Genomic DNA, 19,211 nt, shown 5'->3' with positions numbered 1-19,211 from the left:
TCCTTAATTTTTAATCCAATATCGTTTTTATTTTATACACGTCATTATTTCTTTTTACCTTTTTTATTTCAGCCATGGCCGAGTACAAGCTTCAGTACTTTAACATGATGGGAAGAGCCGAGCCAGCCAGGCTCATCTTTGCCTATGCTGGCGTCCAATACAAGGATGAGCGAGTCGAGAAGTCCGCATGGCCGGAAATTAAACCAAGTACGTATAGGTGTCACAAATCACCAAATCAGTAACTTATTTATTCCGCTTTTGAAGAGATAGTAGGTTTATTCAATTCTGATTGCCCCCATTATATATTTTCCAATGAGATCCCTGAATTGGATTTGATTGAAAACACTTTCAGGTACTCCACACGGAAAACTGCCAGTTCTCTACGTAGATGGAAAGCAGTTGGCTCAAAGCAGGGTGATTGAGCGTTATCTCGGAAAGGTTTTTGGTGAGTAAGCGATAATAGTAGGAAGTTGAAGTTTATGAAAGCGTTCACGGGTTTCTGCAACAAAACAAAAGAAAATAAAATGTCTCACGGAGGTAAAACAGCTCTTCTGAACAGAAAAGCAATCAAAAAGTCTGAAAAAAATCAATTGAATGCTGAAAAATAAACACCAAGATTGTCAATTTTTTATAAAATAAGTAAATTTAACGTTTCCTCAACTTTTACTTTCGTAGGAATCGCTGGAGAGAATGATTGGGAGACAGCTAAGATGGATGAGCTAGTCGCCTGTGTCGAGGATTTCCTCATCGAAATTCAACCATGGTTCAAGGAACAAGATAATGCAAAGAAGGTAAATTTAATACTAGTGGATTTTAAAAATACCCCAGTTGAGTTCAGGTGGAGATCTTCAAACAACTCATCGAGAGCACTATCATCCCATTCATCACCGCATTTGAGACTATTCTCACTACAAACGGCACTGGATACTTCGTTGGTGACAAGGTAGGTATATTTCTTTTTTCTGTTTTTGCCAGGCAACTAAAAATGCGCTAATATTGCAAAATCCCATAATCAATTATTTAGATCTCCTACGCGGATCTTGCCATCTTCCACATCTTCTGGTTCATGAACTCAAAGATCCTCCCAGGAGCTCTTCGCAAGTATCCGAAATTGCACGAATTTGTTGAGAAAATCTCAGCTATCGACTCGATCAAGTCATGGATCAACTCTCGTCCAAAGACTGAAGCCTAACTTATCTTTTTTCTTGGACCCAACTAATCTCACATTTATCTCATATTCCCTGCTAGTAACTCTTTAAAAAAAATCAAATTCCACAAATTCAAACTAATTTTTTTCAGACTTTTACTGAGAACTATTTCTCCTCCTCCACCATCGAAACTTTTAGAGTCTCTTATTTGTTTCATGCCGTGGCTTGATTCAATAGGAATTTTCACTCATCAAGAATACTATTAATAAATTCCTATACGATTTGCAGATATTAATCTGACAATATTCAAACCCCCAACCCCGTTTCCACTTTTGATTTTTCATTCCATATTATTGAACTAAAACTTTGACTGAAACCAATAAATACATTCATATAATGATTCAAATTTTTTAAACTCGATGAAAAATCCCGTGAATGAAAAATATGGATAAATTGAATTAACAAAACCTATTATCCCGCTAAAAACCTTGTGGTAATTCATAGTGAAACTGAAGGAAATCGTAGTAAAACATCTTGACAATAAACTCCAATAGGTACGGTGACTTCATCAATCTGAAAAACGCAATCAAAACCTTGATTCTTTTTCAGAACTTGCCTGGAATAATAAAACCTCTTTGCTGGTGTCCCAGTTGTTGAATGACTCGACTTCTGATATACCAATTGATTTCTAATGAAGTCTCGAGATCTTCTGGGCACCTGCAATAAAGTTATGTAAACTCTTTCACATAACTCATACAAACCTTTTGCCTTTGCAATAAATCATCAAACTGTGGCATCAAGTTATCATCTGCATTACTGGAATATTGAATAAATTCGAAAAATTCTACTTCTTCATTCAGATCACAATGCCAAACTTGAGGAAAGAAGTGAGCATCTTCCATAGTCCGATGAGTCTTCCTTTTGAATGAGATTTCCATCAGATGTTTATATTCAGTTTCTATGAAACAAGTCATGTTCAACCCACAACCATTGCATTGTGTGGTTCCATTCCTCTGTTGTAATCTAAAAATGAACAGCATATTTAAGAAATCTGGTTTAATTAGAGAGCAAAATACCGAACACATCTGTCCACAAAACCAGATACAAATCGGTCAATTGGATCTCGGGTGACCATCGAGAAACTCCAATCGGTTTTTACGTAGGAAATATTGAATGCTTCCCGTACTCCTGTTACACTTTTGAACTCGTTTGTATCTTTGCAAAATCTGAAACTCTGATTGATAAAAACATAAATCAAAGATATACGCTACCTTCCACTAAACTCATCATCAAAATTTCTACCAGATTGTTCATATTGTGTTTCGTTATATAAGTAACACATCGCACCCGTCATCATAGTGGACATGGACTTTTGAACAACACAATTTACCATTTTATACTGCGGTGAGACCTGTTAGTATATAATGTGGAAAATATTCTTAAGAATTCAGAAAAATCATACTCTCAGCATTGTTTCATATCGCCGATTATGTGGTGCGCATGTAGATCTTTGTTTGCAGAGTTGTTTAGCTGATATGTTTCTGCTCCGGGGAGGAAGTTCCTTTAAAATTGAACATTTTTTACCAAAAAAATAAAATAGAAAAAGTTTAAAATATTCAGATTGAATTGTTTTGTAATATTTCGTTAATTATTTTCAGTGATCTCTGTCAGATTACTTAAATTCACTTCTTATTGAGAATTTATTGCGGAATAATTCTATTGTTGGGTGAACTTTTAACAAAATTATTTCTTCTTAAAACTTACATGTGAATTTGCTTTAACTATCTCATTTAACGCAAATAATCTGATTTGCTCCTCTCTCACATTTCTCGATTTCGGCGCAACAAGCATAGTGGAATTTTCATGAATAACAGGTCTGGATATCAATAAAATAATATAAACTCCGGTGATAACTACTAAAAGAATGATAACTTTTGCAGCCAACATGGAATTCGTTTGTGATGAGAACATTGTTGAGAATAAATGAAGTTTCTATTGTACCGAAATGTGAAAGGATTGGAGGATTTGTTGTTTAATCTGTGTGACGTTGTAGGTTGGGAAACGAACTGACAAATGGTTTTATTCTCTGCAGTACATAAATTGTAACAAAAAAGGGACTGAATGACACAAGTTATGAATTCATAATTTCCACTAGTGATATGGCGCTTGCACATTTCCAGAGTGTGAACACTTTCATCCATCCCCTTTAGACCATTTCCACTAGAAGCCCTCGGGAAATGGGTAATTGAGAATGACGAAGTCGTGGTAGAACATTCGCACCACGTATTCCATTAACAGTGGATTCTCTCGGAGTCTGCAAAAACAAATTGGAGGCACATTCTTGAATTTCACATAAAGACGACAAGACCCCCCAATGTGTACCACCCATTACCGCGCGGATGGCAGCTGCTCTTTACGGCCGAAAGAAGAGTCTATTGGCAGAAAAAAGAAGTGTCAAATAATGTGGTGATTTCTGAGATGTCACTCATTTCCGCCGCCAGTTTAGGTCACAAGTTCGTCAAAACTTTTCGGACAAAATGTTATTTTCCCTGTTTTGCATATATACCTCCTTTGATAAAACTCTCTGGCTGGTGAGTAAGCAGTCGTATGCGTCGTTTTTCGGTTCTTGGTTAGCTCATCTTCAATATATTCCAACTCGCTCTCTGGTATCTGAAACATTATGATTTTTTGAGATGGTTTCCAGAAGTTATTCAGTTCCTTCATTTCATTTTATCCCTCATTTTATTTCTCTTTTCAGCTATTTCCTAGTTTAGCGATCGCCATGAGAGAAAAGTAGCTTCATGATAGTTTGTGTTCCAAAACAATCATTTTTCCCCTTTAATGAGTCTGCGTGTTTTTCAAAGATACTTACCCCCTGACGTCGTGCAATTTTGAATAAGTCTTCCATGAGTTGTTTTGATGGATCACTGGAATACCTGATGAACTCGTATTTGTTTCTCATCGTCTTAATATCACATCTCCTGAAACATTTCCAATGTAATGTAGAGTAACTGTGTAATAGTTTCTCTAAATAATCTTTTAGATTGTTTTTACATAGAACCACAACTGATTCAAAATTACACTTTGAACTTTTGCTCATAATCCTCAGTATTTTGATTTCCTACATTAACTTCTTCCCCTCCCAAGAGAATATGAGGCAAAAAAAAGAAGAATCTCAATAATTTACGAGCCTCCAGTCTTCTCACCAATTCTGCGGATAAAAGTGTCGATCCTCGAAAGTGTTTGTGAGAACCCCTTTGTTGGCTTGCTTTTTGAATCTTTCATACTCGCTCAAAATGAAGCATGTCATATTCTTATCGCACCCATTGCATGGACTTGGTCCTTCCGCCACTCTGCAATGTCACAATATAGTGAAACGGCGAGAAAGAAGAAAACGAGAGTTGGACTTTTAAACAAACCTTATGCATCTATCCACATAACCAGATACAAATCTGTCGATGGGGTCTCGTGTAATCATTGACAAACTCCATCCGTCCATTTCACTCGCATTGAACCTTTTTTCAACACTTCTCAAGTGTCGGAATGTGTTGTCTCCTCGGCATAGTCTTAAATTTTATAGTAGAAAACCAGAATAGAATAGCTGTTGTTTATGGCTTTTACAAGTCATTCTTTAATCTTTCTCAATTCCAAAAAACTCACGATGCTTTATCCCATTCCGACATGTTCATTTGCTTGTCAACCTTCACAAAGTGGTCCCTATTGTATAAATAACACATTATTCCCGTAATGACTGTAGACATACTTTTGTGAACTACACAGTGGGCCATTTTATAATCCGGCGCGACCTTTACAAAAAACTTGTTAAATTCGTATTGTGATCTTTACGGTATGTCTCACCCTATATCTAGTTTCATGGCGCATGAAAGGTCGGATGCAATGATCTGTGTTGTTGCAGAATTCATGTGCAGTACTGTTGAGAACACGCGGAGGTAGTATCTGAAACAGATAATTGACGTCTTGAAGGACTGATTGCGCAGAATTGAAACTATTGTTTGAAAAAAAAACTATGTTGATTTTCAGATACCGTAAAAGAAAATGTAACCAATCTATTTTTTCTGAATTTGCTGTAAGCAAATATCCGTTCAGGTCCTATATTAGTTGTACCGTTCAATTTCAAGTTTGCAAAGAAAAGTTATGACAAAATACGAAATTGATTTCCTCTTTTTTGCTTTTTTTGACTTACATCACTGTTCTGACCCAAGATTTCATCCATATTATTGTAGAGACTGAAAAACGTCTTCATCTGTTTCTCCTTTTTTGGAACATCTTCATTGTTTGATATAGGGTATTCTTCTGCTTGTCTAACAAATCTTTGATAAGAATGCATAACTTCAGTAAGAAATATAGCAGCTCCTAAAACGAATAAAACAAATCCTAGAATTCTAGGCAATAATTGAGTCATCTTGTGATCAATGAGAAATAGAAAAGTGCATACTGACCGTTTTTATCGAGTAGTTCTAAGAAGGCGGAGCTAAACGCTCTTTGAAAATAGTTCAATCCGTTTTTTGGCATTGATCTATCGAGATCAGGTACAATTATGAATGAAATAGTAGGCCGTTAAATCGGTCACCCACGTGAAGCAGTCTCCAAAAAAAGAATAGATATTTTACATGAGGATTAAGTTTTTTGTATGTTCTCTATTGAAAGAATTGTCTATGTGTTGAACCTGATCTAACTAAACTGAATAATGTGTTTGATCTCATGGCAGCATCAAAAATGAAATCAAAAAAGCCCCTTTCTTTTCATATGTGTTTTTGTGCAAAAAAAAAGAACAAATCACTCGAAGCTCTGGAGTAAAAGTTTCAATTCCCTCGGAACAGTTAAACGACACCAATTTATTTCTGTCAAGAGAACTTCGAAAAAACAAGAAAAAAGAAAAATGTTGCGAAACGGCCTGCAAGGTCTGGACATCATGTCCGAAAGTGTGTCGTCTCCTCCTGCCTAGCAAAGGAAAGTTTGAGGAAGCAGCTCCTGATTTTTCTCCAGGGACCGGTTTATCACCTACTCCGGTCACTTCATATTTTTCAAACATCGTGTGAAAAACGCTCCAAGCCCTCCATGCCAGCTCATTTACAAGCTGAATCTAGGAAGAGAAAACGGCACGAGGAATATTGTGCTGAAAACAATTCTTCCTTCTATTTTTCAGACGAAGAATTGACCCTTAATCTTCTCAAAAAAATCTCGAGTCTTCCTCGATTTCTCCTTTTTTTTCTAAATTTTGAACACGTTTGGTCCCAGTAGACCAGTGTGTCACAGTGCCTTTCACAATTGGTTTCTCATAACTGACCGACGTTTTTTTCTTCTTTTTGACTTTTTCGCGACCATGAGACTATGATAATCAAATTACTTTTCGGATTCTACACTAGTGTAGTACTTCTTACTTCCTTGTGCTCTTTTCACTGCTTTCAATATAGAAGCACATCCTCATACTATTAATCGGTGGCTTTTTCGTGGCCACCAGAATACAGCTGGTTGAAAGAATTTCGCGAGTACATCAGGAAGCAATAGTGATTAATGAGGTACTCGAAGAAATCCGTTGACCGACCGCGTCGTTTATTCTTCAATCTCCCTCTTTTTAATTTTCACAAATTGTAAAATTTTCACTCAATTTTGAACAAAATCTTCCTGAATTAAGAACACAATTTTGTTTGTATCACATCAGATCGGATCTCCATAGATCACTTCTGAACTGAAAACGAACCCGGAAAAGAATTTTTGAAACTCGCAACAATTTATCTGCTCAATTCAATCTGTAAATTAATTGGTCGGTTTTTGTTTTCTGAAACAAAGACCAGATTAGTGAAAAAACAAACCAAAAATGCCTGAGGTCTAAAAGTGTGGGAGGAGGTGATTGGGTAAACGTTTGCAACAAATTTCCGTTCAATCATTCAATTAGTTCTCCTCTGTTTCATTACACATAGAAATACTACGATCAGGCCCTCAATCTGTCGAAAAAGAGGACCAGCGATTTATCATGTGGGTAAAGAGTGTGAGGAATCTGTTGTCAGGTGATAATTTTGCTCCACTTACTTTTATCTCAACTCATAAATTATTCACATTAATTTTCGAAAACGCACAAAGATGTGCCCACTCATGCTTTTTTTTCAAATTTCTGGTTCTTTTTCTTTGGCTCTTAATAAAAATGCGTTCTATTTTTTAGAAAGATGCTGTTTTCTGCTAATAATAGAGTAATTTATCTTTTTAAGTTAGTCACAGGAATGCAGCTTAACTTATTTCCATCAATCATGAACTCATAAATACTTGAATAAATCATAGTTTTAATGTGTTATCTCCACTAGCTATCTTCACTCATCGACTCCAAACGATAGATCCTTTCAATTCTTTGAAAACAGCTACTGCGTGGGCAACTGACTATATATACTCAGCGGTGGTAAGAACTATTCTCATAACCTCCCCTAATTTTTAGAAAACTTTTTCAGGTTCCCTCCAGAACTCACATCTAAATTTTAATGCATGTCTCAATTTATTTTTTATTTTTCATAAGCGTTCCAATATTCTTCAGAATTAATCAACAAAGTCTCTTTGTATAACCTTTCTATTTTTTCAAGCTTTTTTTAAGAATTATTGCAAACCTATAGTGTAAATTTCATATGCACTCTATATACTTTGATGACAACTGTTCACTTCAAATGAGTTAGAGGACGTCTACAACCACCGTTTTTTGATTTCTTTTTTTCCCTCATCTATATGACCTCCCAACATTTTTTTTTTCTGAAAGATCATGTTACATTCTGATTGCATGACAAAGTGCAGTGACATGTCACGGTTTTCGTTGGGATTTCATGTCATTTTTTGTTCCGAAATCTGGGAATTATTGGATGCCATTATGACGTAGTAGATGGGTTTTTCCTATTCTTAGAATAGTCATTGTATTTTTCCTATTTTATTTGGTCCCGGTTCGACCAAACTTTATGGAATGTGTTTAACATTTCACTAATAGCATACATCTTTTTCTCAGTTTTTCGAAATCTCGCCGCCCGGCCATCAAGTGTCAAGTTGAAACATTGTTGTTAAGCTTTAGTCAAGTTGTTCTCACCTTCGAAACGTTCAGCAGACATTTGAACCTGCCGACTTTGCGGCGAAAGTGTAAAGAAGGGACCCTTTTCATCATGCACTTTTTCTCTCGGACGGGAATCTAATTTGTTTTCACTATGAATTGATTTAGATTCACCCATCCGTTTGACCGTTGATTTTTCATTCAAACATTAATCTAAACAAATTGGGGAGCGGGGATCCAGATCTCGTATTCATGAATCTCTCAGTTTAACCAATTTGTTCGCATTTTCCTAAACGATCTTCGTATATTGTTTCGTGGATTTTTTCCCCAAAATTCGTGTATTGGACATTTTATTTTTTGATTCACGTTTTGCAACAAAAACCAATTTTCCCTGTGTAACATGTCGAGATGAGCCGTCACATTATTGGACTCATCTAAGCTGTGACTTCAATTGACAAAAGTTCTCAAACACGCGAGGTCAATCGGTTTGAAGTGTAAAGAAAAACAAATACCTTTTATCTGAAAAGTTGAGGACAGTTGTCTTGAATTAACAGCCATTTTCATAAGTGGACCATTTTAACGAGATTTTCGGGACAGTTGGTCAACTGAGCTTTCACTAAACTCACTTAAGAAAAGATCCATTCACAAATAAGCTCTATATCATAAAAGACAATAAACATAGTTGGTTTTAATACTTTAAGTGATGTGTTTTTCACAATTAAATATATTTCCAACTTATCCTGGAAAAAGCGTCAGTAGTTCGAAAGAAAATGGCGTATAATAATTCTATAGAGCTGAGTAGAGAGAATAATTGAATGTGAACTCCCCCTTCCTCCGCGCAAAAAGAAGAATCGAGACTTCGTAGGCGGTACCCATACCCTTTTTCTTCCTTTTTCAAAGGATCGACGTCGAATTGACCTCCAGGAGACCTCTCCTTCTGTTATTTTGAAGCTACTTGACAAACGAGAAAAAAGACATCAAATATTTGATGGACCCCCTTCAAATTTAGTGAGGACTCAACAAGATTGTGGTATCCCTTCATCTACCCAAACAAATTCATCTTCGCCCCATTGTTTCTATTCTTATTCTTACTCATTCTCTGCATTCCAACCGAGTATATGTATAATTATGCTGGAAAAACAGGCTCGATCGACAATCCGAAGAACTCGTTTCAATGAAGCCAGTTGTGTAATGTACATGAATGGAAATCGTCCGGAGACCACAGTGGTCAGAAGTCATTCGCTGACACACAGCCAATCCGTCAGCGAGTCTGAGTCTGCCATTCGAAAGCTGAAAAAAGAAAACCACTGTTTGAAAAAGACGTTATCTCGGAGGTGGTCCGGGCGGAGCAGGTTAGTCGTGTTTTTTTATAAACTGGAGCACAGGAACTTGTTACTATTGTGTACATATGTGTAGGTGCTGTCGCTCTACGCACATATTTAGAAATGCCTCTGAAAACATACGTTCTTCTCTCGTAAGTTTTGGACCCATTTATGTAAAAAAAAACAAGTAGTGTGTCCATTAATCGTCTGCTAGAAAAAACTGAAAGCTTGTTATTTTTGTTTCTATCTAGGGTTCCCCATTTATTAAGAATATGTAAGAAAATTCAGTAGGCAAGACTTCTTTATTTTCAAAACTCAAAAATCATTTTCAGAGCATCCACTCGATCTCAAGAACCAACAGATGTGACCAGTTTAAGCGATGATTCTGATGACAATGACGATAGTTTGTACCTTCTCCGTGAAACATCTACACTGCATGGTCTCCGAGACGTTATGTTATCATCATCTAAGAACCTCAGACTTGTTTGGGTACTTATTGTCATCATAGCTCTCGCAATGACACTTCAAGGATGCTATCAGATTATAAATGAATTCTCCATGAGGCGGATTGTGGTTTCTTATTTTATCCAAGAAGCTGGTCAGTTCAATAATCGTTTAATAATTAATTCCATATCTAATTTTAGATTCCATATTCGTACCTGATGTCGTTGTCTGTCCGTACAATCGTTTCAACCGATCATACTTTGAAGCAAATAATGTGTCATTCGAGTTAGCTCAATTCCTAGAGCTTTCATTCCCTTCCATAGAACTGCCATTCGAAAATTTATTGAGGAAAACCGAAGAGATACTCAAGAAAATTGATACCTTGGATTTTCAACTTGAAGCTTTATTATCCCAAAAGAACATGACTTATGCTAAATTTCTTCGGAAAGCTTCATTGAATTGTGAAGCATTTTTCCAAGATGCGTCTCGATGTGCCAATATAACAGAAATGATGACATCGGCTGGAAAATGTTTCAGACTAGCAGGTGTTAAACAGGCAAGTCAAAAAACTGTGTTCGAAAATGTGACATTAGAAAAACTTGTTTTTCAGGAGGCAAGTGGCTTTGGTAATGGAGACAGATACATTATTGATCTACCAGAAGAATACTACAATCCCGGAATCAATCAAATGATCAACAGTGGTGTAATCATTAAGCTAGCAGAACGTGGACAGGGTATTGACAATGATCTTACTTTCCTTCCAGCAGGTAAACATTTCATAGTAATAAACTAATAATGATAAATTATGTTTCAGGAGTTCATGCTATTATGCCATTGCTGGGAACACAATTTGAATTCATGAACGATCCACCAAGATATGAATGTGAAGAAGACCCACACAAAAACTACAGTCGTGTTCACTGCTATGAAGACTGCTTGACTTCTGATGCTCAACACTTTTGCCAATGCTCTCCCGCTGCTGCTCACAATCCAGGACATCCGGACAAAATATGCACTGCGACTCTTCTTTATCATTGTTTCTTCCCCAATCTGTTCACAGACGATGGAAAAATTCCAAAAGCAAAAGTAGACGCTTGTAAGAAGAAATGCAAGGCTCCGTGCCATGCTTGGAACTATAACAAACAAGTTAGCTATTCCAGCATTCCAAGCGAATCGGTAAGACTAACGCAAATATTTTTAATCAAATTAATCAAATTTCAGAGCAAAGCATTGATCTCAAAAGATGAATGGAACAAAATGAAACGTCGAATTATTCTAGATATTTACTATTCTCAATTGGATTACACAATCATTAAACACGTCATCGCTATGCCACTTTCCAGTCTTGTTGCTCAAATAGGAGGTGAGAAAATTGAAATTCAGTTGATTTGAAAGCATTAAGCTTTCGTTTTTCAGGTCAATTCTCACTTTGGGCAGGCGGATCCCTCATTTCGCTCTGCCAAATCATCATCTACCTCGCTCGTTACGTTTTTCATAGGTACGTGTCTTAAATTATCATTTTGAATGACAATAGTGATAAGAAGCATAGCACAAGAAACTTTGCTGTCGCGTACAGCATAAATTTTCATCATTTTTAGGTTTTGACGGTTTAGAGAAGTAGAGAAAAAATCAGTTGAAGAAAGTCAAATATTTGTCAAGTATTAGCTCTACCATAAACGGCCGGTAACTGATAGGCGTTAAAAAGGGAAACATGAATGGAACGTTTGATGTTATTTGTTCATGTATTAACATGGGAAAATGTTCAAAACACGGTTTTCGTCGTGCTTAAGCTGAACAATGATATTTTGCAGTGTATGTGGATGCACATTCTCCAGCAAAAAGAAGAAACGACCAAGAGAAACAAGAGACGACCACGAGGCCCGTCACAGAAGAGACGGGAAACGACGTCCGAGAGATTCTTCACACAATAGGTCATCTCCAAAACCTCACAATGGGAATGGCACCAGCAAAATTGTAAATATGGAGATGGTGACCACTCAAACGACAGAAGAATCTTCTCCCATATGACATGAGGACTGGAGCTGCGTTGTAGCAACCGTATAGACTGTATCATCACGATGTATGGGTGTTGCGGGCAGCTTCAGGTATAATTTTTGGACCAATATGGTACTATTTTGGAAACTTGAGACACTTTGGAGGTATCTGAATATTTCAAATTTCGAAAACAGTACACAAACTTTTCTACCTTCCTCTTCTCCCGCAATAAACGTGACTATCCTGCACAAATCATTTCATTCATCAAATCATAGTTTTCTATCTCAAACTATTAGACATGCTTCTAATTGTTTCTTCTTTTTTTTGTTTCTGCTTGTACGTTTTCAACTTCTTCCGCTAGACTTGTATTTGATGGGTTTCTCTTTCCTCCAGTTTCATTTTGCAGTTATTTTTCTGTATCTTTGAAAAACTGTATTAAATTTTATGCAATGTTGTCCTCAATAAAAGCAATAACGTGTTCAGTTATTTCAACAAGCAAACAAATTGTGTCTTGAAACATTCTGTTTCGTTTCGAATATAGACATACATGTATTCAAGCGCAGTTTATCATCTAACACTATCGTTTTTCGCTGCTTTACCATTCGCCTTTCTAACCCGGCAGCGTTTTATCAGTCAAAAATAGTGCCAACGATTTTATGGTTGTTGTAGAATACTGTGAACTACGTTTTGATTTTGGAGAAAGTTGATCTTTTTGTCCAAACGATTTCAAAAAATCACTTTTATAACTTTTTTACTAGTTTCAAGATTTTTGAAATATCGTATTTTACCGGAAAGATCAAGAAAAGCAATCAACACTATTCGATGATCTAGGTAATTTCATGTTTACACCTGATCTAATTTCAATAATCAACAAAATTCATTTTTCTCGAGCAAAATCTGGAAAACTGAATACAGCTGATGACGAATAGTTAGCCGAAATTTTTTCTTCCAGATTTTTTTTCGTGGTTCGTATAAACAATTTTTTATTGTTGGTGTTTGATCGCATATTTCATTTCCAGAAGCCTCTTTTCAAATCATTTGCAATTTTCAATTTGAACCGGAACATATTTTCCTTCAAATTTTTGGAAACTCATCCATGACCCTCCAAAAACACACTGTCCTCCTGAGCGAAAAACTTTTCTTTCAAAGATGCTATCTACGTAATGCAGGTGTTTTCCTTGAATTAAGTTTCGCTTTCTTCAAATTAAACCGTAAAATACTGTTCTTTTATGTGTTGTAAACTTCAATTTAAACTGTTTGACCTGTTCCAAAAAGAATCATGACAATACAGCCTGCGGCCAAAAAGACTCTCGCACTCTTCAGCTAGAACCAAACCAACTTTGTTTTTTATCCCTCCTCACGCAGTCCTCTTCTTCTTTTTTTATTTTGATTTTACTCGTCAATAGTGGCCAATACTCTCTTTCTATTGTATGGTTGTTAGCTGCATACAATACGTATGGCGCCTGACGCGAGAAGGTGTAATGCGTGGCACACACTGATAAGAGACACGATTTGGCAGGAGGCCTTCAAGCGGTGCTCTTGCCATTTCCGACTTTGCACTCCTTTACACCTCACACTTTCTGCTCTTGTCTTTGACCGATCTTTCGTCGCGGTCAATCACCATTTTTTTAAATAAGGACTCCGATAGAAGTCTTTTTTGAATTTTTGATTCTTAGTGGGAGTAGAATCTGTGACCCTAGTAGTTGTGAGTCATTCATAAGGGGAAGCATGTTATTCAAAAGTCTGAAAAAATTAGCATGACTCACAACAGTTCTCACTTCTCCATTACATATGCATTTCTTTTCTCCAAGTTTTTACTTTCTCCCGAACATAAAAACTGTGCTTTTTTCCCCGCATTTTATGTACTGAACCGATTTTTAGACATGTCGAGAAGCACGGCTGTCAGCATCAACTTGGATGACGTTTTTGGAAACGTTCCCACTTTAGCGTATTCTTCCAACGAGAAGACTTCTGAGGTATGTGTTTGCTTGTGTAAACTTTTCAAAGATTTGTTTTACAGCCAAGCAGAAGCCGCAAGACAACTGCTTCAAGCGTTTCTACTGTTCGAGAAGTTCCGGTGAGTGATGCACCCTTTAAAACGTTTTTTTTTTAAATCGAGTTCTAGGCAATAAGTGTTTAGAAAAAGTAATTTGTGAAAATTAATCAATGATTCCAGATCGGAAATGGTGTTCGCTCACATGCTTCCACCGCTGTTGGCCACTCTGCTCCAGTCGTCAGTGCTCCACCACCAGTAGTCAATGCTACCCCAATTTCTCACTACTACGACGCCACCCCAACTTCTGATCCACTCTTGGACTCGGTGTGTAGTAATAATACCGTTGAAAATATTTCACCTCGCCAATTTTCAGATTTTCTCTGCTGTTACTCTGCCTTCGGTCAACTTGAACGGTGGGCACGACGACGCTCTTCGTCATCTCGACGAAGCTCTCTACGGAGAAGACCACGAGTCCATTGTGAGCGAGCCACCATTCCAGGCTCCGAGCCACGTCAGCTCTTCGCATGTTACTTCGCATGTCAGTTCTCAGCGACCACAATATGCTAGCGGAAATCACCCACAGAATGCTAGTGTGGTATCAAACGGATCTGCAAAGGTAAGAAGGTTTTTTAGGTGTTCCCCAGGTAAGTTTGGTCCGTTTTAGAGAAATGCTGCTGCCCGAACCGCAAGCCTGATCGCGAACGACATTTTTCACGACTTGAATATCAATTCTCAAACATATGCATGTTTCAATTAGTTTGTAGTCCTGAACCCTAAGCTGCTCTTTTTCAGCACGCTTACGATGCATACGGATCTGAGCCAGAACCGGATTACGGAGATGAGAAAAGCGATCATTTCAATCTTCATCATCAGTATCCAGTGAGAAATGGTAGGTTCTGAAAACTAGTACGAGCAAAACATATCGGCCGCATTTTTTGATGATGAGTCAGTATGTCGAGGTGTAAAATAGAGGTGTACCTCCTTTGTTATGCACAACCACTAGAACTAGTCATACTTTCTTTCAGTCGTAAGATGTTCGACTATTTTTATACTGACAGTAAGCAAAACAGTGAGTGCAAAATAAATCCAAAAATTTGTTAGATATTTTTGAATTGTTTCCTAATTTACAGTCAACATTCACCGTGATCGTTCAAACACCATCGACAGCTCTGCTTCTTTCGCCGAGAGTCGTTTTGGACAATTCGATGTTCATGATGATAACGATCGTTACCACGGAGAGGAGATCAACCTCCATCACAACGAAGTCGCGTACGAGCGCCCAGAATCTGGACATGGTCTCAGCGTGAGTTGTCTGTTTATGGTAACTACAAGATAAAAGTTGTTTTCAGTCCCCTGGAAGTGTTCACTCACACCACACCCAATCTTCATTCCACACTGGAGGAACCCAAAAATTGAGAAATCTCCAACGTCAAGTTCAGGACGCTCACGTCAAGCAGGCACAACTCACTCATCAAGTTGATCGCCAACGCGCGGATAATGATCGTGTCGCTCATGCCAACTTGGCTCGTGAAGCATCATTGAAGGTCCACAACATCGGGCAAGGAGCAAAGCCACTCGGATACCACGTCCGCTCTTATAGCCATGAAAATGATAATTATCGTCATCATCTTCCACCACAACCGAAATCTAGCCACTCTTCAAGTAAAATTGAAATGTAAGAGTATCAATGAACGTAAAATTTTTACAGAGAGCGTCGACTCCAGCATCTATGAGGAGGAGGAAGTTCGTGTCAGTCCATTGGCAGCCAAGCAAAAAGCTTCTGGAGAACATGTAAGTGGTCTCCATAAATATATCAAGCAAAACTGATAACGTTATAGATTGCCAACAGTGGAAAATATGAACTTATTGTCCCAGAGTACTACGTCGTGGAGAATTTCTCCAAAAATGATAAAATCAACAAAGTCATCATTGGAGGAGACGCACCAAGCAGCGACGATGACAAAACTCTTCTTTTGTTCGGACCAATCTCTGCTGGAAAGACTTCTGCTATCACCAGCATGATGAACTTCTTGTATGACGTCAAGAAGGAGAACAACTTCCGGTATTCAGGAATCTCTGAAGTACTCTTACAGTTTTCTTTTTTTTCAGATTTGTTTTGGACGAACATGTGAACGCAACCACCGGACTCACCGCCTACGTATTCAACAACACTGTTCTTCCGTACAACGTCACCGTTGTTGACACTCCTGGAGTTGAGGACAGAATGGGAAACAAAACTGTTTCTCGATTGATCAAGCAGTGGTTTGAGAAGGTTTAACTGCAGGTTATCAGTGTAATAAACAAAAATTGATGATTCCAGGAACTTTTGGAGTCAGGAGCATTCCGTTTGGATGCGATCTCGATTGTCTTGAAGCACGATGAAAACCAATTGGGATGGCCATTCATCTATGAATTGGCTGATGTGAAGAGAATGTTCGGAGATGACTTGAAAACCAACGTACTTCCAATTATCACCAACTCTGAAGTCCTCCCACAACCAATTGCTATCAAGAGTCTCACCCAAGCCAACATTTCTTTCCTCGAATACTACAAAGTCAACAACTCTGGATTCGCCCCACTCCCAACTGGAATTTCAAAACTTCAACACAACTTGTACTGGACCCACGGAACTGCTTCATTGGAGAACCTTTTCAGAGTGAGCTCTTAGATTCTAAAATTTCTCTACTGTTTTGAAATTTTTCAGGATTTGCAAGAGACCGTCCATCCACTCGTTGCCATTCTCCGACACAATAAGGGACAAAAAGTCGAACAAGCACCAGTGTTCGCCGACAAAGTTTTGTATTAAAAACATGTTATTCATTCACACAGAAATCTAATCCAACGGTCTTCATTTAATCCTCATTTCACTTATTTTGTATTTATTGTCCCTCTTATCATTCCAATTTCTTCAATTCTTCTAACCAATTGATAAATACACTTCCTGTTTTAAGTTCCATTTGATTTCTGGTTTTCTTCACGTTTAAAATTTGTTTGAAAACAAACATTACTTTGAATGCCATTTTCTTTTTTTCTTAATTTCAACTCATTCCCTATGTGTAGTCAGAAATTTCCTTTCCAAATTAATACTCTTACTGACATTTTCTATATTCAAAATGCATTTCTTGAACAGAGTAGATTTCTCTTTTTTTTGTCAAATGAAGGTAATATTCAAAGTGTAGTGATGCACTATATGACGAGAAAAACTCAAAACCTACAACTCATTGATAACAATCATACTTGAAACCGAAAGAATTAAATGAACAATTCCCGATATTCATGATTATCGCCACCGATACTCTCTTGCCTTGCAATCGTCATTGAGTAAACACTCTATTTGTCTCTGCCCGCTCACTCGGCACGAAATACAACGTAACAGCATGAGACGCAGACGTCTGAACAACAAAAACGACGCTCCATGCAGGTCGATAGCGGTTCGTGAGTCAGCGGGCCAAAGTCATATGCCATCACGCCATTCCAGACCAATCTTTTCGTTGAATTTGTTTATTTCGCAATAAAATTTCCGTTTCAAATAGCTTATAACTTGATATTCATTCAGTATCGTCTAATTTTCAGAAGAATCATGTCGCTCAACACTTCCCACACCCCCGATGGACATGGAGTCTTGATCTACAACGGAGAAATGTGAGTTTCAAAAGTAAGATAGACAGTGAATATATAAATTCTATTCAAGGATTCTCCTCTACACCACAAACGTCAAACTGAAGTTCGAGAAGTACAATGTTCCCGCGTTCAAGTCAACGAAATCGGGAGCTCTCTATCTTACTTCACACAGAGTCAGTTTGCCGTTGCAAAAATCTAAAAATTAAGATTGCCTTGAGGAAGTTGCTGATTTTTCGTTAGTAGGTCAACATTTTTGTGAGACTTCAGTAACTAACCTTGATGACCGAAATCTATGGCCATTTGTAAAATATTGAGAAATTATGAAATATGAGCTTTTCGAAAAACTGAGCGATTATGAATATTTAAGAGGTTCCTAGTAGAAATAATAGATCTCCTCCAAATAAATGTTGGTTCACACAAAAAAGTTGCTTCAGATCATCTTCATGAATGACAGCAAGAAGGATGAGCTCAAATCATTCGCAATGCCCTTCCACTCCGTCAGAGATGTGAAACTCGAACAGCCGCTTCTCACTCCAAACTACCTTAAGGTTGGTTTATTTTCATCCGCATCTCATCATTGTAATATGACCGCAACAAACGTTTTTCTTCGTTTCAGGGATGGGTTACACCAATGCCCGGAGGAAACTTCGAAGGATGTCCGGAGTGGCGCCTGTCGTTCCCAAAAGGAGGATGCATCGAGTTCGGAGAAGCACTTCTTCGTGCTGCTGACATGGGTTAGTTGAGAGATCATAGCTCCTCAACTATTCATTTAATTTCCAGCATCACGCGCCCGTCCATTTGCTGCTCCTCCAGCATATGCTCCTGCTAATATGCAACAACAATCAGCCACCACTTACTACGCAGCTCCTCCGACGTACTACTTGGTTCAAGGAAGCTACCAAGGATTCCAAGCACCGACTCACACCTTCCCAGAACGTCCACCAGGTATGAATCCTCGTTCAGTAAAAAAATTATGTATGAATTTTTCAGCGCAAAATGTATACGTCTACGATATGCCACCACCGTACCCAGGTATCGGACAAACGAATCCATACCCTGCTGGACAATTCCAACCAGCTGGAACGGTGCAATATCAAAACATTGGAGCATACCCAGGAATGCCGGGACAACCAGGTCAACCCCAACCACCGCAACAACCGGGACAGTACAACCCGTACCCAACTAATCAACCACCACAGCCCGGATTCAATGTTGGACAAGGAGCTGCTCCAAGCGCATCTGGTCTCCCACAATACCAACAGCTTCAGCAACAATCGAGTGCCCAGCCACCAGCATACAATGCCTACCAAGAAGCTCCACCACTTCCTTCCAAGAATGGACCCCTGTAAAAAGCTTTTGGGAAATGAAGCTCAAAATAAATAAACTAACCTGTAAGATTTTATGCTGTCCTAAAAATTGAGAATTCCAAAATTGGTTCTGCTTTGTGTTTCTGTCCATTTTCTTGTTTATACAACGGTGACAAAGTGATAAATGTAATTATTTGGTTTTTATTGAAAATAAGAAATATCTGGAATTGGAAAATGAGGAAACAGAGAAAATAACTGAACTGAGCTGCTCATCATACTTTGTTAGAAACAAAACAAAGAACGAAAACAGCGTCAAGAGTCGAGGAGAAAGAACGTATC

General features: G+C 37.9%; 5 protein-coding genes across 5 annotated transcripts; 4 read left to right on the top strand and 1 right to left on the bottom strand.

Annotated features, from left to right (window-relative positions):
* Positions 1–74: 74 nt before the first annotated feature.
* On the top strand, positions 75–1,192 carry GCK72_024135 (uncharacterized protein; the record flags this gene model as incomplete). The annotated part of the gene is made up of 5 exons (XM_003118430.2): positions 75–207; positions 353–445; positions 676–791; positions 839–943; positions 1,025–1,192. 5 exons carry the CDS (start codon positions 75–77, stop codon positions 1,190–1,192), a joined length of 615 nt encoding a protein of 204 aa, XP_003118478.1.
* Positions 1,193–1,627: 435 nt separating this feature from the next.
* GCK72_024134 (uncharacterized protein) lies at positions 1,628–5,496 on the bottom strand (the record flags this gene model as incomplete). The annotated part of the gene is made up of 13 exons (XM_053735740.1): positions 1,628–1,721; positions 1,780–1,865; positions 1,910–2,171; positions 2,225–2,374; positions 2,420–2,559; positions 2,913–3,024; positions 3,715–3,818; positions 4,021–4,129; positions 4,355–4,501; positions 4,568–4,714; positions 4,809–4,954; positions 5,007–5,105; positions 5,353–5,496. 13 exons carry the CDS (start codon positions 5,494–5,496, stop codon positions 1,628–1,630), a joined length of 1,740 nt encoding a protein of 579 aa, XP_053579306.1.
* A 3,819-nt stretch (positions 5,497–9,315) lies between these two features.
* On the top strand, positions 9,316–11,981 carry GCK72_024133 (uncharacterized protein; the record flags this gene model as incomplete). Its single annotated transcript, XM_053735739.1, has 7 exons — positions 9,316–9,539; positions 9,842–10,107; positions 10,154–10,720; positions 10,768–11,129; positions 11,175–11,316; positions 11,370–11,451; positions 11,765–11,981. The coding sequence occupies 7 exons, from the start codon at positions 9,316–9,318 to the stop codon at positions 11,979–11,981; spliced, it is 1,860 nt and encodes a 619-aa protein (XP_053579305.1).
* A 1,850-nt stretch (positions 11,982–13,831) lies between these two features.
* On the top strand, positions 13,832–16,750 carry GCK72_024132 (uncharacterized protein; the record flags this gene model as incomplete). The annotated part of the gene is made up of 12 exons (XM_053735738.1): positions 13,832–13,924; positions 13,969–14,025; positions 14,125–14,268; positions 14,318–14,560; positions 14,737–14,833; positions 15,075–15,247; positions 15,294–15,606; positions 15,653–15,735; positions 15,783–16,006; positions 16,054–16,216; positions 16,265–16,600; positions 16,649–16,750. 12 exons carry the CDS (start codon positions 13,832–13,834, stop codon positions 16,748–16,750), a joined length of 2,028 nt encoding a protein of 675 aa, XP_053579304.1.
* Positions 16,751–17,524: 774 nt separating this feature from the next.
* Positions 17,525–18,914, top strand: GCK72_024131 (uncharacterized protein; the record flags this gene model as incomplete). Its single annotated transcript, XM_003117828.2, has 6 exons — positions 17,525–17,586; positions 17,636–17,738; positions 18,000–18,113; positions 18,182–18,299; positions 18,346–18,510; positions 18,556–18,914. The coding sequence occupies 6 exons, from the start codon at positions 17,525–17,527 to the stop codon at positions 18,912–18,914; spliced, it is 921 nt and encodes a 306-aa protein (XP_003117876.2).
* Positions 18,915–19,211: the final 297 nt, after the last annotated feature.

This window comes from Caenorhabditis remanei, chromosome X, assembly GCF_010183535.1.
Source record: "Caenorhabditis remanei strain PX506 chromosome X, whole genome shotgun sequence".
Lineage (NCBI taxonomy): Eukaryota > Metazoa > Nematoda > Chromadorea > Rhabditida > Rhabditidae > Caenorhabditis > Caenorhabditis remanei.
The sequence above is the reverse complement of the archived record's forward strand: the minus strand, read 5'-3'. Positions and strand labels throughout refer to the sequence as shown.